The sequence below is a fragment of the Marmota marmota genome, unplaced genomic scaffold (assembly GCF_001458135.2).
Source record: "Marmota marmota marmota unplaced genomic scaffold, marMar, whole genome shotgun sequence".
Classification (NCBI taxonomy): domain Eukaryota; kingdom Metazoa; phylum Chordata; class Mammalia; order Rodentia; family Sciuridae; genus Marmota; species Marmota marmota.
Window position 1 is genome coordinate 4,334,186 of NW_026000196.1, and position 22,446 is coordinate 4,356,631.

Sequence of the window (22,446 nt, forward strand, 5' to 3'; positions counted from 1 at the left end):
CACTCCCTATGAACAGGTCCCACGGCCTACAGTTTCTACCACCTTCCAATAATCCACTTAGATTGATGAAGTTAGAGCCCTCAAGATCCAATCATTTCCAAAATCCCCACCTCTCTATATTGCTGCACTGGGAATCAAGTGTTCAACACATGAGCCTTTGGGGAATGTTCCAGATCCATACCATAAAACCCACTCAACTTTTTTCAGCCATCATTCCAGGCTGCAGCTGTTCAAGGTGATGAGGTGTGAGCAACAAGTAGTGCCTCACTAAGATATAGGTCTCTTCAGGGAGATTGGGCGGGGGGGGGGTGCGGGGGGCAGCTCTGAATGCTGGGGAAGCTAACAAGGCTGCTGCTGCTCCTCCAGATCACAAAAAGTGGTCTTCAGGGTGACCTTGACATGATCCTTCCTAGTAAATCCAACCTGAGGACAATGCTGACATTCCTTCTTCCTGCTAATACCCAGGTATTCCTGGGAGATGGCATCTTATTTTCTCAGCAAGACTGTGAGGAAGTTATCATCAGCATCTTTCCTATTTTATGGATAAGGAAGATGAAGTAACTTGTTTGTAAGTGGAGGACCCTGAGCTTGAACGTGGAATGTTGGTTTTATGAACATTAGAAATGGAATACTATATAATTATTGAATTAACAAATATAAGTATTATGAAATATATGGGGAATTGTTTATATAATAATAAGTACAAAAATAGATATCAAAAGAATACATACTCTGTGGGTATAACCATATAAAAGTTGGAAGTACTTGGCCTTTTGGGGTGGTAGAGTTTTATCTCTTTTTAGGAGGAAAGATTTATTTTGTTTTAAAGTTGACTTAATAATACATTTTTAAATAACAAAATTTTAACTTTCAGTAAACAAGAGATTGAAACGTGGTGGGGAAAGGAGAATTATGTGTCTGTCACTATATTTTTTTAGAACTTAGGGGCTGAGCACTGGCAGAAACATTTAAAAAACCCAAACCACCGAGAAAAAAAAAAAAAAACTTAGGGGCTTTGACCAACTGGCAGATAACCATGCTGTTTGACAGACTTCTTCATTCTTTTTTTTTTTTTTTTCTTGCAGTGTTAATCTAGGGATTGAACCCAAGACCTTGCACAAGCTAGGCAAGAGCTATACTTCCAGCTCCCTCCTCTTCACTGTTCAACCTCCTCAGTGCCCTGCTTCCCTAGCTGAACAACTGCTCTACCTCATGTGATGAGCAAATTAGGTCCCTGTGAATTGAGAAGACTAAAACCAAATATAGTTTAGATTGGATTAAGATCAGATACTACAGAGATAGTTGAGGTTGAGCCATGGTGAGGAAGAGAAGAAAATATCAAATGTCAACCGAGATTATTCCCTGCAAACTGAGTCCAAGTAGTAATAAGGGATTTGAGCCAGCAGAAGTTAATGCTAAAGAGGCAACTGTAAATAGAAAATATAGGCATGATAGGAAGTCTAGATGACATTTCAGAGCTCTTTGCTTTTGGAGACCCCTTCTAAAGACCCTCAGCTATATATGTTGGCCTCCCAGAGCCAGTCTGCCAGTAACTGTGCCCTGAGACTATTCAGTGAAAATTCTATGTTTTTAACTACATTTAACACTATTGTAGTGAATATATCATCATATTTAACAAAGGGACCCTCTCCAGCTTTTCGGCATAGAAGCATCTGTCTCTTAAAATTATTTCAATCTTGCTTAATCAGGTTTCTTTTTCTTTTCTTTCTTTCTTTTTTTTTTTTTTTTTTTTGATACCAGGGGATTGTACCCAGCAGTGCTTAACAATTGAGCTACACTGCCAGCCTTTTTAATTTTTTATTTTGTGGCAAGGTCTCACTTTTGCTTAGGGCCTCTCTAGGTTGCTGAGACTGGCTTTGTACTTGTGATCCTCTTGCCTCAGCCTCCTGAGCCGCTGAGTTGACAGGTATGTGCCATTGCACCTGATGGAGAATCAGGTTTCTGATAATAAAATATGCTACAGGCATAATACTCTTAATTAGCAAAAACATTTCTATGTTTTCATTTTTGTATTAATAGTAAGTATTTTTATTTAGATATATTTTTGTTTAAGTCATATTTCCTGCCATACAACATGAACATAGTTAAAAATCATTAAACATCTCTTATCCCACATATCACTAGGCCCTATAACCTAAAATTATAAAAGGATAAATTTTATGTGGACAGTAGCCTAAAGATTATGTATTCTTGCCCAAGTCAATAATGTTGTAATTATTTTTTCAAGGTAGACTTAATAATTTTAAAAAATAACAAAAGTAATGATCATATTTTAAGTCAATCTAAAGATTTATTTGATTTTGAAGTCATTCAAATTTTAGAAAAGAGGTAAGTCCTGCTTCAGTATCTGTGCCTTTATCAGATTTTAGACTTATAAACTTTTCATTTTGAAAAAATTTCAAACCTTGCAAGAATAGAACAATGATTTTGTGTATACCCCTTCACATAAACTCACTAATTGTTAACATTTTGCCCCATTTTCTTTCTCTTTCATTCTCTTAATATGTGTGTATACATGCTATGTCTACTTATTTCCTGTGTCTCTTAACAATAAGGAATTCTTTTACCTAACCATGGCCACACTATAATGATCAACTAAAGGATATTTTATATTAATGTCAGTATCATTTACTGTATAGACATTCAGAATTTGCCAACTATGTCAGTATTGTCATTTATAACATGCCATATATCCTCATCTCCTTTAATCCAGAATAGTTCCTTGGGGTTGTTTTGGTTGTGGTCTTTCATGACTGCAATTTGAGAAGAAGACAGGCTGTTTGTTCTGCAGAATAGTTCTCAGTGGGGGCTTGTCTGATGGTTCATGAGTGATGCTGGGAACTTCTCGTGGCATCATTCCTCAAAGCACCTGATGTTGGTTTGTCCTATTATTTTATAGGTATTTCAATTTGTTATTTCTTAGAATAGTATGCCCTGTTACATGAGATCAAATCCAGCTTATCTGTTGTAATAAATGTTTTTCTTCTAGCCCTGAAATTGTTCCTTACTACAATCTCTGTATTTTACAAAATCATAGATTTGCTTTGTGGAAATAGGTTGGAACTGTTAAACTAAATTAGCCTAGACTTTATCAGCCCTCTTAAGTGAAATAGGAGTAATTCCCAATATGAGAAAATCCATATGTTTAACAAAGAAACATTAGCAATTAGTTCTTAACTAAGGAAGCTCCCTTATAAAAACATTCTCTCATAGAATTCCTTTCTTGGTAAGCTAGCTAATTTATGTAGGATTCAATTTACCTAAAATAAAATATGTTTTAAATGATAAATATGTGACCCAATGGACTGTTAATTTGTTTGATTTATTCATCTGACAGTGTATACATGTATCAAAACATCACATTATATGCTGTAAATATATACAGTCCTCTTACCTCATATTGAAGATTAAACCCAGGGGTGCTTTACCACTGAACTACATCCCCAGCCCTTTTTATTTTTTATTTTGAGATAGGATCTCATTCAGTTGCCAGCGTTGGCCTCTAACTTGTTATCCTCCTGCCCCAGCCTTCCAGTAACTAAGATTATAGTCATGTGCCACTGTGCCCAGTTATATAATTTTTATTTACTATTATACCTTAATAAAACTAGGGGTAGGGTTTTAATATAGGGGTGGGTTTCATATAGTTAACAACACATCTATTATGTAATGTTGTATACACATTGCCCTGTTCTGTAATATTTAATGGTGCAGCCTGGAATTTGGTCTTGGACAACCAAAAAGGTTGCCCTTTATGATGCAGCCTCAAAAATGTCAAGCAATGTACCTCAAGCATTGTTTAACAAAGGATTTTGGATTTATTCACCATGGATTTGCCTCAAATGTTTTATAGTTTCATTTGTATCCTTTGGGAAACAGAGTTGCATGTTTTCCACTTATATTTAGGCAGTATTCCTTTTTTCCTCTTTAACTCAAGGTTGCAAACTTAGATGTCTGACCTAATGAGTCAGGGAGGTGATCCTGGTGTGAGTATTAAAAGCAGGAGTGTGGGTGTCCCACCTACAGGGAACCACTACTGTTAGCTTCAGCCATGTGGGACTGTGGATCGATATGGCCACAATGTTCTGGGTTTTCCCTAGAAGCCTCAAATCCAAATTTTTAAACATTGTGAATCCAATCAAAAATTTAAAAGACTGTGCAGAACAAGTTGATATCCCATCACTTCAGTGTATTTTTATCTTAAATATATTTCTTTTACATGTCTCATACATCAGTGTTTTGGGGATTTGGTTCATGAATTCATAATACAGGGTATATGAATCCCCAATTCTCCACCTCCTAATTGTGACAATTTTATGTATCATTCTTTCTGCTTTCATCTTAACCTGATAAAATTATTTTAAACTATTCTGTAATTGGGTAGAAATAGTGCCACTCACTACATTATTTTATTTACCTTGACTGAACGCATGCCAGTGTACAATAGGAACGTTATAATCTCAGTCTTTTCATCTGTTGTTACTAGTTTTTGCTCTTGAGGGTGAGTGGCAATTCCAAAGTCAGAGGCTAATTCTTCTTTCCATATCTCTACAGCCATCATTTCATCAAGTTGATAACATACGTGGAACCCGCCACCATGGGTTGGTGGAGAGGCCAGCCAGAAACCGCTTCCACCCCCTTCACCGAAGGTCTGGGGACAAGCCAGGACGACAAATATCCTTTATCACTGTCTGAAGGGAGTGTAAGTTTTGAAATGTTTGAAAGATTTTCAGAATTTATCTTCCCTATAGTTCTCCTGCAACCTCAGAATCTTCATTTTATCTGATGCATGGAGGCAATAAAAGTAAATGATTCAAAACTAGAAACATCTCTACAGCTTTAGGTGTTTAATTTATGAAAGCATTGATAACGTTCAGTTTCATGAGATAACTGAATATAAACAACATGTGATTTATTCAGCTTAATCCCGAGACTTCTCAGCATTTTCTTCACAAATTGTCAACCTGAGAGTTAAGCCTGACTTTGAATTGAGTTAGAGAGATTTGGTCCACCCAGCAAAAATGGATAGATAGATTTGTGATTCATTTGTATTTCTGTTGACCTGATGACCTGATTTTGGAACTGAAAGAAGAAATCTCATACAATTTTCTATTTGTAGATGTTCAAATTCAGTAAATGACAACAAAAATATAAACTTGGTATTTAGGAAAAATAGTATATCATGATGTATACTTGACACCAAACTCTGTGTTGCTAAGTAGCAATAAAGACAAGGAGAAGCAAATTCACCTTATAGTTTTATTTAACTAGTACTTATTGGCGGGTGCAAGAACAGGATGGAGGTACTGCTGCCTGACCAACATGGTTCTGAGGGTTTTGGGGATACTGAAATGAGATGGATTTTTTGGGAGAGGACACAAAGGTGTGCCAGGAGGGCCTCTGTATCCCTTCACTCTTCTCAGAACACAGGCACAGGGGTGGAGAAAAGAGAAGAAAGGCGTGGTGAATCTCGCAGAGAGCTGAATTCCTGGCAGTGATGGTAGGGCTGGCTTCACAAGCCTAGAAACCAGGAAGTGGGGGAGGGCACTCATGCTTACTGAGCACCTACCCATACCAGGCACTGTGCTGGGCAAGTTATATGTCATTTAGTCCTCAGAGTTCATTGAGTCGTTTATTTTTTTAACCCCCATTTTCCCATGAGGAAACTGAGTGTTGTAGTAACTGGTCCAGGATTCCACTGCTGTGGTTGGAGGAGCCTGGGATCAATCTAGGTCCAGCTGAAGCCCAGCTGACGCCCAGCTGTACTCCTGCCCTCCACCCAAGTTCACTGGTGATGAGGACTACATTGGTACAAGAGAGACTCTGGTGTGAAGAGTTGTGGTGGGTATACATAGAAATCCCCAACTTCCTGGCCTCAAAGCTTTTCTGGTTTTTAATGTCCTTGGAATAGAGGATAATGACTCCAGGGAATGTGATTTCTCCCTTCTCTCCCATCCCCAGAATAACACATTTGGTCCCTTCTAGTTTTGTACATTATATGGCCATTACCAGGGAACATGAAGGTGACACATGATCTTGATTCCTTTCTGGAAAGTGTGCTAACTTTAACACAAAATGCAAAAGGTAAAAGGGGACTGAGGCAATTCAGCTGATTGCGCATGTGGGGATGGAGTAGTTTATCAGAGCTGGTCCAAATTGCTTGGAATTCTCAGGCAAAATATTGTTTCTTTGCCTGATTTAACAACACAGTGTAGGGCTGGGGCTGTAGCTCAGTGGCAGAGCACTTGCCTGGCACATGTGAGTCACTGGTTTCAATCCTCAGCACCACATAAAAATAAATAAATAAAATAAAGATATTGTGTCCATCTACAACCTAAAAATATTAAAAAAAAACACAGTGTATTTTTTTCTTAAATTTCTTAATATTCTCTCTCTCTCTCTCTCTCTCTCTTTGTTTTTGGTACCAGGGATTGACCTCAGGGGCACTTGACCACTGAGCCACATTCCATCCCCAGCCTTATTTTATATTTTCTTTAGAGACAGGGTCTCACTGAGTTGCTTAGCGCCTCAGTTTTGCTAAGGCTGGCTTTGAACTTGGGATCCTCCTGCCTTAGTCTCTGAGCCTCTGGGATTACAGGTGTGCACCACCACATCTGGCCCCTCTTTCTGTTGTCAGTGTTCTTTCATATGTTGTATGTATTTGTGTAAATATGTATGTGTATGGCCATCTCACGTACTTTCTAAAAAATGTGTAGTCTATACACATACATGTATGTATATATGTATATAGCTTTATTAACCAAAGGAATAGATGAGGGAATTGAAGAAAAGAGAAAGAGAAGAATGTTCATTCACTTCAAAATTATTTGTGAAGTGTCTGCTAGTGGACAGGTACCATTTTAGACACTTTAGTCATAACAGTGGAAGTACTGTGGTCCCTGTCCTCAAACTGCTTATAGTCTAGTGGGAGTGGCAGTGAAACCAGCAGGTGGCCAAAGCACAGTGTGGTGCTGGAACTGAGGCAGCTCCGGAGCAGTGTGGATACATAGGAGGGGCAGCTCACATGTCCTGGAGGACCAGAGAAGGAGGGAAATCAGAGGCTTGGAGTGTGAATAAGAAGGGGTTGATGTGTCCATTTATTCAACAGATAAATATAGCACCTTCCCTGTTCCAGGCATTGTCCTAAGCACTGGGAATGCAGTGATAAACTTTACCCACCCGCTTGAGTTTCCGGTTCTTTGGGAGATGACAGATAGCAAAGAGGCAAAAAAAAAAAAAAAATGAAATTAAGGAAAGTGATTTCAGATAATGAAATGTGATATATGAGAGTAAGCAGTTGGGCAGGGACTGTTCAATAGTGGGAACGGAAATGAACAAAGTTGCAGAAGGGGTTGTGCTGAATGTTCAAGGAATCCTGTCTCTTCCCAGGTAATATAGTCTAGGGGATAACCTGACTCTATATACAAATCAGTTTGTGAAAGCATCAGCAAAAACGACTCAATGAACTCAGGACTAAAAGACATATTTGTGAAAGCATCAGCAAAGCTCATAGACTCCTAAGGGAAGGAGAGGCCAAAACCAAATTAATATACAGGTAAATTTGTTCAGCAGACAATCTGATTCTGACTCACTGATCATCAGGTCTCTCTCTGTGGTCCCTAATTGGGGTCCTGGGACTGGACATTTGCTGATACAAAGAAAGTTCTTTAGCTTAGTTCTTTAGTCCGGCTACTCACTGATGAAGCAGTGAGTCTCTTAAAGAATCAAGGGACCATGAACTTCAAGTAAAATATAAAAGCAGGATTATGATTTTACATCAAAGGTGTTAATTTATTCAGGAGAACTTAGAGGAGAGAAGCCTAAGTCCTTTACTTACATGGCCTGTTTTCTGTTGCTTATGAAATAAATTGCTTAAAATGGTTGCCTTTCACATATGTCTGTTAATATTTATTTTTTTAGTTGTAGTTGGACACAATACCTTTATTCCATTCATTTATTTTTATGTGGTGCTGAGGATCAAACCCAGGGCCCGGCATATGCTAGGTGAGTGCTCTACCGCTGAGCCACAATCCCAGCCCCTCTGTTACCTTTTTAAAAAAAATTTTTTTTTTTTTAGTTGTAGATGGACACAAAATCTTTTATTTTTATTTATTTATTTTTATGTGGTGCTGAGGATTGAACCCAGGGCCTCACACATTCAAGGCAAGCGCTCTGCTACTGAGCTGCTACCTTTTTAATGAAGTTGTATCATTTGAAAATATGAAAACTGTTTTGAATCTTTGTTGATAGAAATAGGAAAAAATGTATTCAGAATTCTGTTATCACATTTGTTTTCTTGGTTTGGGTGTTATAGAATGAGCAGACTGTCTTAGCTAAGAGTTCAATCTAGGGATATAATAATCACAAATGAAACGAACATTGTTCAAAAAATAATCCAGCTTCTTCCCAGAGTGGGCAGCTACAACAAGCAGATCCCAGACATAGAGATTCCTCCTACTGTGGGCGGCCATACTGCAGAAAGGGCTAGAGTAGTGGGCTGTGCTGTTGACATGGTGGCTGCCACAAGCAAAGGCCAGGGCACCACCACAGCTGGGCCCTGGCTGGGCCCCCCACAGGCAGAGAGGTGCCACCAGGGTTTGTTCCTGGCCGGGGGCCTGGGCAGGAAAGCTCAGACTACAAACTCGTCTCCCTGTTTACAGCTGCCAGGCTGTCAATAGCCCTCCTTGCTCCCGTTTCCTGAGGTCAGTTAGCATGCTGTATTCCATACTCCTAACACTCACATAATATCAAGGGACAAGGAAACATTATTAGTCTTTAGAGTTTTAAGGGAAAAATGTTCTTGACTTAAAATTCCACATGAAGCCTATTGCCACCCATGAGGAGGGAAACAGGAAGATGCAAAGACTCAAAAAGATTCTGCTCATATACCTCCTTTAAAATTCACTTTAAGGGGCTGGAGTTGGAGCTCAGTGATAAAGTGCTTGCCTAGCATGTGCGAGGCACTGGGTTTGATTCTCAGCACTCAGATAAATAAATAAAAGAAAGACACATAGACAACTAAAAAATTATTTTTTTAAAAAAATTGACTTTAAGTTGTATTCAAGAGGGACATAGTTAGAAGTTAAGGGACAAGAGGATGTGGGGTAACAGTAAAGACATGGCTGAGAAATTAGAAAGGAAAAAATTGTGACCAGTTTTATATATTAAATGTGACTCTGGAATTTGTCTTGGTTGGTGGGTTCTCTTAAGCAGATTCCAAGTCCACTGACCTTGCCAGTTGCATGGAAGGTCACAGGCCTCAGCCACAAAGTGTGTCCCTAGGAGAACAGAGTTTAAGAGGGTAGAAGAGATAATGGCTGACCTCCAGAAGGCTGTTCTAAGTCTGCCCCAGGTGCAATTACCAAATGGAGACTGGAAGCCAAGAGAAGAACCCAGGCCTTGTCAGCCTGACTAGTCAGGCAGCACACAAACAAAAAAAAGACAGGGTGGAACTTGTTTTGAGATTCTGTGGCTCAGTGACTCCGCCCACTATTGGTAAATGGCCAACAGAGCCTCTCTTATCAATAAAAAGAAGAGCTATTCCCCTTCTGGGGAAGAGGGAATGAGAGCTGTTTCCTTTAACACCCTCTTGTTGTGAGGAGTTGGGTCTCCTTGTCCATGGATTGAACTTTAGAAGGATTTTCTTCAACTGACCACAGAGACTTGGAGAGGGAGGAGAGACTGGTGATTCTGAGATCCCAGCTTGAGCAACTGAATGGATGGCTCCTCATTGAATAAGATGGAGCATAAGAAGAAGGGCAGATGGCGGGTGGGAGAGGGTGAGTAGCAATTGGTTGAATTTTAGGTGGCATGTGAGGTGTCTGATGTACTTTTTTTTTTGTACTAAGGATTGAACCCAGCCCTTTATATATATATATATATATATATATATATATATATATATATATATATATATTTTAGATGTAGGTGAACACAATATCTTTACTTCATTTTTTTAATTGGTTGCTCAAAACATTACAAAGCTCATGACATATCATCTTTCATACATTTGACTCAAGTGGGTTATGAAGTCCCATTTTTACCCCAAATACAAATTGCAGAATCACATCGGTTACACATTCACATTTTTACAAAATGACATATTAGTGACTGTTGTATTCTGCTACCTTTCCTATCTCCTACTATCCCCCCCTCTTTACTTCATTTTTATGTGGTGCTGAGGACCGAACCCAGGGCCTCATGTGTGCTAGACAAGAACTCTACCACTAAGCCACAAACCCCAGCCCTCCCAGCACTTTTTATTTTTAATTTTGAAACAGGGTCTCGCTAAATTGCTTAGGGCCTCACTAAATTGTTGAGGCTGACCTCGAACTTGTGATCCTCCTGCCTCAGGTTCTTGAGTTGCTGGGATTACAGCCTCCAGTGTGATTTTGGAATAGAAACCAAGTAGGCAGTTGGAAATAGGGACTTGTGGTTCACAAGAACTTCTGGGAGCTAGAGGCATGGATTTGAGAGTTCCCAAGGTAAGGATGCAGTGAAGGTAGGCTTCTCCACCCCAAGGGGGCACTGGTCAGAGGCTTTAGCTTCCCCCTGCTCCCACACTACTTGGTACCCTGTAGTCCCATCCTGTCCCTGGAAAGTAATGCCAGTCATTGTAGAATGAAGCTGCAGGACCTCAGGGAACATCTGTTGGAAGGTAGAGGAGTAAGAGCCAAGGAGGGGAAGATAAAATGTTCATGGTAGGTATAGGGACATTTTTTTAGACTCAATTTCTATTTCTATCCATTGCACCCACCTCTTCCTTGCTTACTTTTTAAGACTTAACTAGCTAACTAAGCTTAACTGCTGAAGGAGGTACTAAAGAAGGAGCCAGTGTGACTTCTTAAAAACCCTAGCCAAGTATGGTGGCACATTCCTGTAATCCCAGTGACTCAAGAGGCTGGGCAGGAGGATCACAAATCCAAGACCAGCCTCATCAACTTAGCGTAAGCAACTTAGTGAAACCCTGTCTTAAAAATAAAAAAATAAAAAATAAAAAAAAAAGGCTGGGACTATGGCTCAGTGGTTAAGTACCCCTGGGTTCAATCTCTCTGGTACCAAAAAAACAAAACAAACAAACAAAAAATCATATCCTGGAGGCTAGCAGGGAGGCTCAAGGGTGGCTCAATGGTAGAGTGCTTGCCTAACATGTACAAGGCCCTGTGTTCTATCCCTAGAAAGAACAAAATATCACTCTGTATCTTGTGCTTCTCTTATGTTTGTATGCCAGCAACTAGCAAGCCCTCCAAAGCTGCTTGTTGAATTAAAAACAAATTTAAGTTTACAAATAATGGTAAATCATTAAGAACTCATTAGTCCCCATATTTTTTAAGTTTTATTTTTGTTGAGTTTAACTGTAAGCTTGTAATTTTAGTGATTCTCTTGGTACCCACACTTGGGCTTTAAAAATACCTACCAAAATAAATGAGACAGTAAGAAATAATAGAGCTCAGAGGTCACACATTTAAACTTTTTTTTTTTTTTTTTTTGGCAGGGGGCGTGGGTACTGGGGATGAATGAACTCAGGAACACTAGGCCACTGAGCCACATCCCTAGCCCTGTTTCGTATTTTATTGAGAGAAGGATCTCACTGAATTGTGTAGTGCCTTGCTTTTGCCAAGTCTGGCTTTGAACTTTCGATCCTCCTGCCTCAGCCTCCCAAGCCACTGGGATTACAGGCATGCACCACTGTGCCCAGCTACATCTTTTAACTTTTGATACCTCATCTTAATCATGTGAAAAATGTCAGGAATTTACTACATTTTCATGTTGTTAATAGACATCAGGAAGGTTGAAATGCTCTCTAATAGCTCAACATTGAAATAACCAATATTGGGTCATTATAATTATGTCACTACATTCTAATTTGAATTCTCAATACTGTGTAGTCAGACTTAATGGTTTTAAGGATGGCAGTGTAGTGAGGAAAATGGTAAACATTTGCTTCATGGAATTAAGTTTTTCTGGGCAGATTCATCAAATCCTACAGAAAAGAAAAAGCAGCTAACCACAGATTGTGAGACTCCCTAATGGCCTTGCCAGCTGTGCTCATTGTCTCACAGGGCCTTTGGATTTTTTTTTAATATTTATTCCTAAGCTTTAGGTGGACACATATCTTTATTTTATATTTATGTGGTGCTGAGGATTGAACCCGGTGCCTTGTGCATGCTAGGCAAGCACTCTACCACTGAGCCACAACCCTAGCCCTGGATTTCTTTATCACTTTTTCCTCTTCTGTTTCCTCCTGTGATCTGCTCTAACCTTTACTTCACATACATTAAGCCTAATAGCAAAAGTTGAAGAACTACCCTTCTTGAAAATATCTGTTTTATTGTATTAGCTCAGGGTCAGATTAAGAAAGAAGATGATGAGACATGACAAAGAAAATGAATACCTAGAAGAGGAAACTGCAATTTAATGCTTCTCTTGGCAAAGGGAATGTTTTATGCTAAATCATTAAGAACTCATTATTACCCATATCTTTCTAATTCCAGATTCTGTATTCCCTTGAGATGCCCAGCCTAGGCATACGCAACAGGTACCTTCTCCATTAAGAATCCCATTCCCCCCTGAGTCCAAACCAGTGATAATTTCTTTTCTAGCACCTGTCCTTCTTCCCAGAACCTTCCAGGTATATATAGTTTATTTTCTGGGCACTTAGTGCTAGTTCAGTCTTTACTGTGTGACTTTGTGAAGAGCTCTTGAACTTTGGAGCCAGTGAGCTGTACATTTGACCCTTCATCTGCCATGCTTGCTGCCTTGGATTGCTCAGCATTTCTAGGACTAAGCCTCAGTTTGTTTAACTATAAAAAGGAGATAAAATCATCTCCCTCCCAGGATGGTTACAATTAAGTTGAAGGACAAATTCAGCATAGGCCTGGCACATAGTATGAGCTTATTGTGTCCATTTTCACATTGCTGATGTCTTAATGCACTTGTATCTTCTTTATTATTTCTACTTTAAGAAATAAGGGTTTGGGGGCTGGGGTTGTGGCTTAGTGGTAGAGTGCTTGCCTAGCATGCATGAGGCACTGGGTTCAATCCTCAGCACCACATAAAAAATAAAATAAAGGTAGGGCTGGGGTTGTGGCCCAGTGGTAAAGTACTCACCTAGCATATATAAGGCACTGGGTTCGATCCTCAGCACCACATAAATGTAAAATAAAGATATTGTATCCACCTAAAGCTTAAGAATAAATATGAAAAAAAATAAAATAAAGATATTGTGTCGGGCTAGGGATGTGGCTCAAGCGGTAGCGCGCTTGCCTGGCATGCATGCGGCCCGGGTTCGATCCTCAGCACCACATACAAACAAAGATGTTGTGTCTGCCGAAAACTAAAAAAGAATAAATAAATATTAAAACAACAACAACAACAACAAAAAAGATATTGTGTCCATCTAAAACTAAAAACAAATATTTAAAAAAAAAAAGAAATGAGTATTTGGAGGGCTGAGGTTGTGGCTCAGTGGTAGACATTTGCCTGGCATGTGTCAGGCACTGGGTTCAATTCTCAGGACCACATATAAATAAATGAATAAAAATAAAGGTCCATCAACTACTAAAAATATATATTTAAAAAGAAGAAGAAGAAGAGTTTGGAGCCAGGCATAGTGGCACACCCCTGTAATCCTAGCGGTCTGGGAGGCCAACACTAGAGGATTGCAAGTTTAAAGCCAGCCTCAGCAATTTAGCAAGGCCCTAAGCAACTTAGTGAAACCCTGTCTCAAAACGAAAATTAAAAAAGGGCTGGGGATGTGGTTTGGGATCAAAAGCATTATTGGTGCATTTTATCCAATCAGTGATAAAAGAGACAAAAAGAATTGACTTGATTTTGGTGAGGGTGACAAGGAGGAGAGCCAGGCCTTTGAGGAGGCTGTGTTCCACATGGGAGCAGAGGAGAGGGAAATGGATTAGCAAAGGCAAAGAGGCAGGAAAGACAGGATATATTTGTGGAACCCAGACAGCTGGAGGTAAGAGCAAACAAGTACTGTGTAGCCAAATTTGATTTTGCCTTCCAGGTGGAAGAGAATCATCAAAGGTTTTCAATGCAAGAGAACAATATGATTTAAAATGCCCTAAGACAATCCCTTGGGTACAATTAACTAAATGCAGATAGCTCTACTATACTTGGTATGTACAGTGCAGCATCCCATTTCTTTACTCTATCTGGAACATGTTCTAAGGCATGCTAGACCCAAGGAGCAAAACAGAATTTATGAAAGTATCTCCATAAGTCTAATGCACCTGTCTTTGGTTATAAGTATCATGAACTCACCTTAACTTGGAAGAAGGAGATTTATTGGCTTGCCACTAGAAACTCAAGAGCTAGATCCAGGGTTCTGTAGTTCTGTGGTGCTACCCCTGTGTTGACTTCATGCACTGGCAGGCTTTCTCCAAAGGGAGCTGTCAGACTCAAATAGCCTGGGGGTTTGCCACCTTTATTTGTGGCACTCCTTTCTCCCCCTTCAGAAGCATTCTTCCAGCTAGGTGGGTGGCCTATGTTTGTAATCCCAGCAGCTTAGGAGGCTGAGACAGAAGGATTATTAGTTTAAAGCCAGCCTCAGAAATTTAACCAGGCCCTAAGCAACTCTCAGTGAGACCCTGTCTCTAAATAAAATATATAAAAGGGCTGGGGATATGGCTTAGTGGTGGTTAAGCACCCTTGGGTTCAATCCCCAGTACCACCCCCTCAAAAAAGCATTCTTCCTTGGTCCTGCTTGTGTCATAAGCCCATCCTTGAACCAATCATTGTTTCCAGGGAGATGAAGTGCCTTGACTGGGTCCATCCGTGGAATGGGGAAGCCTGCACAGAATGGCAGCCTAACTGGGTTTGGGGTGGGTATGGAGGTTGTTCTTGAAAACAGAAGATGCTGGGCATGCAGAAAAATAAGAAATGCCTCAAATGAATCATGCAAAGAAAACACTGGTTAGAAGATAAAAAGAATAGACTGTCCTAGAGGAAGTTGATAAGAGAAGGCATAAAGAAAGAACTGTCAGGTGTAGAGATGAAGATAAGAGCAAAAGACACAGTTTTTAGCTCTTCACAATTTCAGCTTCTTAATTTTGCTTCAACTTTCCATTATTTTTCCTTTATTAAAAATTCTACTTTGATGGTAGTACTTTTGGAGCCAATTACTCTTCACAGCCCCTGGATGAGAGTTGGCCAAGGTAAGCAAGCTACATTTAAAAGATATTTTAAAAGATATACAGATGTTATTTTTAAAATGATTTTACTTTATTTCATTCACCTTGAATGTTGTTTTAGAATAAAAGAGAGTCTGGTTTTCTCTTATAAAACTTAAGTCTTTTGATGTATAATCATGGGCTTGTATGAAAGTATAAAGTGAAAAATTAAGTAAATCTAGATCTTCCTACTTAAAAATCAAATAAAAACACATTTGGGATATATTTGCCAACAGAATACTCAGACTGGGTATTCTTCTATTTGAGACATGGAAAAATAAATGCCTTTTCTCAGGGTGTCTTCATAAGCAACTAAAAGGAATAAAAAACTCCTAAAATGGTAATATGCACAGTGATTTGACTTAGGATCTCTTTGAGTACTTGTGTACAAAAAATTAACTGAAAAGGACTTCTGCATCTGTTTGTATGGTTTCATTTTCAGATTTTGTGCGTGTTTATGTGTACTGAGGATCAAACCTAGGGCCTTACACATGCTAGGCAACACACTACTACTGAGCCACATCCCCAGCCCCATGATATCATTCTCAGGTCACCAAGGCTCATTTAGGAGGCATTTGGAATGTACATATATATTTTTAAAAATTTGCTTTCTGGGTTGAGGTCTTTTCTCTGGGCAAATCTTGACCAAGCACTTGTGACTACTGATATATAGTCCCGATCTGGAAAAGGAAATAAAGACAGGAACAGCTGGCCCCAATCTCGAGCGGGTTTTTAATTACCTTTAAGAATCTTTTTAAGAATCTTAGGATTCAAGTTTTTTGGATAAATACAGCATATTATTTTAAATCAGAAAAAGCATATCTCCGAACTGGTACTTTTCTTACATGTATCCAATAAAAAGTATCTTAATGTATAACAAATTAGAATAAATAAATAAACAAATAAAGTGTCTTATGCTTTCCAGAGCAGTAGGATTAGTCAGAGTAGTAGTTTCATTCTCTTGATGACTATAACAATTATAGTCCTCTTCATGTCCATCCAAATGGGAATGCAAAATATTTGTATCCAGGATTGCTTATGCACCCCCTACACATAATCAAGTTATGTGATAAGGATTAATATTTTTACACATCTAGAGTAAGACCTCATGTCACCTAAAGAGGACTCAGTCATGCAGTTGGCCAGTTTCAAAAAGTTTTCAGAGATGTTTATTTGCCCTTTTGTTAATGTTTTATATGTTCAGCTAGCTAATCCTATTCTTGTAGGTTTGGGGTGGTTATACTGGATATTAGAGCTCCTAGGTACTGAGAAATCATTTAGTCTAGCCTTGTTTTCACAATAATGAGAAAGTGAATGAGGCCTGGGGCATTTTTAAGTGACTCAGGTTATGGGTCTAGGTGTGCAGAGACCTTTTCTCAAACCCAGATCCAAGGCTCTCTTTTGCTCCTGTGGATTAAACTTCTTTTCCTCATATGCTTATGTTGTTCTGGTTTTTAAAGGCAGCAACCTCCTTGGAAAGAAGAAAAGCATCCTGGGTTCAGGCTAACATCTGCACTTAACAGGTACGTGGGCTGTTTCATACTAGAAGTAGATTTTAAAGAAGACCCAACAATTTGATTGTTCTGGTATTCTTTATATATTATCTGGCTGCCAAGTGTGTTTATGCCTATTGTGATGAAGTGTTAGAACAAAACAAAAAGTTCACCATTTATTGAGTGTGCAGGGCACAGTGTAAGAACATGAGGTCTGGAGTAGATTAACTTTGGTTTGCCTCAATTGGCTTATCTGAAAACTGTAGATAATTATAACTCATGGGATGGTTATGAGGATTAAAAAGGATAAAAAGACACATGAGAAGCATAAGTGTATGCTTAAGCGTAAGTGTAACATCAACAATTGTCATGATCACTTTGGATTCTTCTCCATAAGTAAATGTTCTATCTGGTCATTTTTTTCATACATGGCAAGAATGAGTATTAAATTTCTGCTTTAAGAGGCCAAATGACTTGTCCAAGTTCCCTCAGCTAATATGTGAAGGACTGGAATTTTAAAAAGGCAAAATCCCTTCCAATATTGCAAAACTTTAAACATACACAAAAGAGAATATTGTAAGGGGCCCCTTGTGCTCATCCCTCAATTCAGTCTCGATTGGCATTCCACCAGTCTCGTTTCTTCTCTACCTTCCACTTCATACCCCAACCTACAACTGGCTAGATAAAATATTTTACCTGCAAATATCTCTTACCAGAACAAGGCCAATGAGAAATCTTAAAAAGAAAAGAAAAATTCTGTTATTACACTTAACAAAATTAACAATAATTCTTTAACATCATCTAATATCCAGTTTATATTCACATTTTCACAACTGTCTGCATTTGATTGATATACTCTTGAGTTTCTTTGAATCTGTAAAGGAGATGGAAGCTGAACCTGGGTCTCTGCTCCCAGAGCCCACGCTCATCCTGTTGTATCACATGGGTTCTTATCTTGTTGGTCTAGTCCCTTGTCTGAAGCCACATGGCTTAATGGTTACATGAGGCTGTCACCTGGATTGGACCACAGAAAACCATTTTAGACTAACTTGACATGTCTCACATGTACTTCTTGTGGCAGACAGTTTGACCCTTGGGTGAGATAAATAATTGTCTCTTGAAACAGAGGCTCTATATAAACTAAAGGAGAATTTCAGAAATTTGCTATTGATCAGCATTTCCCATATTTCTTGTCTTAGGACTTCTTTATACCCTTAAAAAATATGGAAGCCCTCAAAGAATATTTGTTTATGTGAATATGTATTGATATTAAAATTTAAATTGAGAGATTTAAAAAATACCTGTTAATGCATTCAAAAATAATATAAATATATCTCTTTTAAAGAAACACAATCATATTTTCCAAAACAAAAAAAAATTTGCTGAGAATAGTTACATCATTATACCTTTTACAAAGCTCTTGAAAGCAGCCGGCTTCTCTGCTGGTGCTTTCAATCTGTGATGGCTTCACATATCACACAGCTGTTGGGAAAACTGCACTGGGTGAACCAGAAAGGCCAGGAACTCTGTAGTGTTATTTTGAAAACAGTCTTGACCTTGCATTTACCCTAAAAGAACCTTTTCTGGGGGGTCCTTCACTTCAGAATGGGCACTTTCAGATAGGGAAAACTTAGTGGAGCTGCATATTGTATGCGTCATAGCCATCTTCTGAGTGGCAAAGAAGAAAAGGAAGGTCTTAGAGGGAAGCCATGAATGTGAGAACTGCCTTGTTGAAATAGTTCACCATGCTGAGCTTCGAAGTATAAGGCTATGTGAGTATAAATTAAAATCTTTTGGAGTGGCGATCCTTAGATTGCTATTGATGTAAGGCATTACAGGTAGGTCCTGACCCTTCATTTTTTTGGATGATTATAAGTCTGTTGTTCTTGCCTTTCTTTCCTGTTGGTAATCTTCAGCAAAGAATACTGCATTTCAGCCAGACTCTCTCCTCCCTTCCTTAGGACCAATTCTGATTCTGCTCTTCACACGAGTGCTCTGAGCACCAAGCCCCAGGACCCCTATGGAGGAGGGGGCCAGTCAGCCTGGCCTGCCCCATACATGGGTAAGACACGCAGGGCCCTGCTAACAGTATCTGTGCTTTTTCATTCTGTCTGTAGGAACTGAGAGTGAAAAGCTTATGAGGAGCACATACTTCCCTAGTTTGGTGGTCTTCAGAGAAGCTCATGGCAGGGGAAGTGGGTGTGTTCATGATGAAGTTAGGATGTATCTTTTCCTTGCTTCTTCTGTGAAAAATGGTCCCTTGTCGGCATGTCTTGGCCCTTGGTCTTCCTCCTCCTTCATGGCATTGCCCTTCTTCTAGGCACTGATTATCTTTTTCATAGACTTTCGTAATAACTTACTAACTGGTCTCTTTATTTCCAATTCATATCCTGTCAATCCAATTTTCTGTTAGGTTCTCTTAGGGTCCTCCTCTGTTGATAAGACCAGGTTGGAGGAAATGGCTTCCTTTCCTGGATCCCTGGACCTTTTATGACTGAAGCTCAAGATGAGGCAGACTCGGGGCTGGGGATGTTGTTCAAGCGGTAGCGCGCTCGCCTCACATGCGTGTGGCCCGGGTTCGATCCTCAACACCACATACAAACAAAGATGTTGTGTCCGCCAAAAAACTAAAAAAATAAATATTAAAAAATTCTCTCTCTCTTTCTAAAAAATAAAAAAATAAAAAAGATGAGGCAGACTCTCCAGTGGCTGGCAGCCCTGGTGCAAGATCTTCCCCCATGGGAGAAGTATTCAGACAAGACTTGGGCAGGGAGGAGCAGAGGAGAAGTTTTCCTGCTCTGTGCAGGAAAACTTGGCCCTGGGAAGGAGGAAGAGAGGGAGCAGAACTGGAGCTGAGCACTACCTGCTCCCTCTTTCCCTATTTTGCTGTTCAGATCACCATTCTACCTCCTTTGGGCCAGAGTGAGTCCAGGAGAGAAAGGCCAAGAGTGAAGGAGTGGGGTAAAGGCACACTCACACCATCTGAACCCAAGTCCTACTCTTGTTCCTGTCCTTCTGAAAGCCAGCAGTGCCACTTACTTACCCCTAGGAGGAAGAGTCCAGATCTCTCTTCTGGAGTGACATGTACCTCAGGATTGGGCACTTGCCTGCCTCTTCCCTCTGCTCCCCAGCCTCATTCCCTGAGTCAGCCTTGGAGTTCTGCTGTTTCATCCTGTTCCCATCTCTTCCTCTTGTAACTCGTTCCTGGTCCACCTGGCCAACACTTCAACTGTGAACTTTAACTTGTGTCAGCATTTCTGTGTAGCCTTCTGGAACCTTCCTATCTCTGTTGGCCCCCAACTACCCCTGTCTTTCTAACATCCTGAAGTATTAATTGCAGATGGACTTAACACCTGGGACACTTGACTGCTTTTTCATACACATGCTTCTTTCACTCTCCTAGGGGAAATTTCTCAAAGGCAACATCTACTGGTCACGTTCTTTCTTATACCTAACAGTCCCTGGCACAGAGGAATCCTCATAATGGAGAAGGGCAGAGAAAACACACAGTGGCTCACACATTCACAGCACTTGCTAAAACATGTTAGGCACTGACATTTGACCCTCACCTGAAATGAGTCTGGTTCATTTAGTCACATTCCACACCCACCTTTTGGGGGCTTATAATCTAGAAAGAACTACTATCTTGAATTATCCATTCCATCTACAGACTGAGAGAAAGAGGATTGGGAATAAATATTCTTTTACTAAAGTACCAGTTTTTCTAGTTTTCTTTATTTTGGACTAAAGTCTTAATAGCCTCTGTTCTTTCCAAGGAGAATATTCATGGTTATATTTTTTGCATATCGTAGGGATGGGTTTTAATAACAATTGTTGCTGTATTTGTTCCCTTGGTACAATTTAGAAAAGACTCCACTTGCCTAAATGATTTCTTGTAAAGTATGAGGTCTTTCAGAATTGGTGGGACATGGGTATATGAGAGTGAAGTTGGTGGAGATGTTGAAATTGGATATGGGTCGATTGCTCCCTACTTATAGAAGTGGGATGTGTGGGAAGATGGAACAGTTTAGCTTCAGGGTAGGTAGATGGGAATATATAAACAAAGCCTAAAAAAGCCAAGAATATAATCAGCGGGAGTACCTGTGGGTACAGCAGGTCTTAGTGTCCCTGGACTGGGAGCAAACCAGCTTGATAGATCTTTGCCCTGGAACTCATGCGTTTCTACATCTGCATGGCCTTTGCATTTTGAGCAAAGTTTATGCTTCTTTAGAAGGGACTGAAGGCCTCAAGAGAATAAGGGAACCATAGATAATTTAAGGAGTTTTTGAGGCTTGCATGCAAAGAGAAAAGAAAGTAATTAAAGAAAGTGGTTACTTGAATTGGAAATATTTATACTAAGGGTGATTTAGCCTGAGATGAGAAATGTCAGGCCAGGCCAGATCCACATGACTCGGGAGGCTGAATTGCAGGAGGATTGCAAATTAGAGGCCAGCCTCAGCAACTTAGTGAGACCGTTAGCATCTTAGCAAGACCCTGTCTCTAAATAAAATATAAAAAAAGGCTATGGATGTAGCTCAGTGATAGAGTGCCCTTAGGTTCAAACCCCAATACCACACACACACACACACACACACACACACACACACACAAAGTCAGAATATGTGAATATGAATAAGAAAAATGAAAAAAACATGTTGATACAGATAGGCAGAACAATAATAAAAGAAGTAAAGAGATACCTGGGAGGCTGAGGCAAGTTCGAGGCCAACCTCAGCAACTTAGCAAGACCCTGTCTCAAAATAAAAAGGACGGGGGATGGAGCTTATTGGTAGAACACTCCTGGTTAGTTTCTCAGTTCCAAAAGGTGGGGTTGGGGGACAGGAAGGGAGAAAATTCTGAAGCAGGGCTCCTGAGTTGACATGAGAATCTGATGATCTCACCTTTTCAAATCAGAAGTTAGAAAAGGGCCACAATATCTGACCACCATGGAAGGTGGGCCATTCTCCAGCTTGGATGTCTGAACCGTGTGCCTGCTCCTGCAACTGCCCTGCAAGTACAGCAGAACTCAGAAACACATCCAAATATGGATGTGTTTACATGGGAAAGCCAGTGTGTTTCAAATATTATTCAAGTCTCTAAGGATGGGAATTATTTCTGGAGAATTCTATTTGTTGGTGGGAGCTATTTTAAATAGTTTTATGTGTTTTCCCCCTGTAATTCATTGAAGTTTTTCATTTTCTTTCCTTTAGGATTTTAAAAATATCAACTAGCTTTACAAAAAGGTATTTCTTTTTATAGGACCAACCAAATAAAGTAAAAATTAAAAAGGGGATGGGAAAATATAATTGGAGCCCAGAACTAGGTTCTGTGGTGGGAGCAATAATAACCGACGTTTCCCTAGGAATCTTTGCTCAGTGTAGTGAGGGACCCCACTTAGTTGTTGTTATTTTCGGGAGCAGATGATAAGGGAGCATCTGCACAATGGCTTAACTACATGAGCAGGAAACTCTGATACATTCGCAAGTGAAGGTTCATGTCCCCAGAAAATAAAGCCATTAGTTTGATACATGCTTAGTAATTTTCGTAATGGTTTTTAACTCGCATGATAATTAGCAGTGATAAGCAGTGGTAAATGCCAGAAATAAACTTTTATACAATCAAATGGGATTTTTATAATTTCTGTCTTCTTGTTTAAGTAGGCAGAATCTATAAAGAGAAGGATTGACCATTTCCCTGGCAGCATGTGCAGTTTAATTACCATTTTGCACACCCATGCAGATAGCAAG

General features: G+C 39.6%; 1 protein-coding gene across 3 annotated transcripts in view; it reads left to right on the plus strand.

Annotated features, from left to right (window-relative positions):
- Positions 1-22,446, plus strand: part of Crtc3 (CREB regulated transcription coactivator 3) — a 108,542-nt gene that overhangs the window by 55,289 nt on the left and 30,807 nt on the right. For 2 of the 3 annotated variants that reach the window (XM_015493038.2, XM_015493037.2), the window contains 4 exons: positions 4,576-4,695; positions 15,130-15,191; positions 16,667-16,729; positions 18,661-18,761. In XM_015493038.2, coding sequence (XP_015348524.1) covers positions 18,758-18,761 — 4 coding nt within the window. In that variant the 5' untranslated portion in view covers positions 4,576-4,695; positions 15,130-15,191; positions 16,667-16,729; positions 18,661-18,757. Of the gene's footprint in view, positions 1-4,575; positions 4,696-4,721; positions 5,863-15,129; positions 15,192-16,666; positions 16,730-18,660; positions 18,762-22,446 lie in introns of those variants that run through there. The other variant, XM_048790218.1, reaches the window with a different exon arrangement.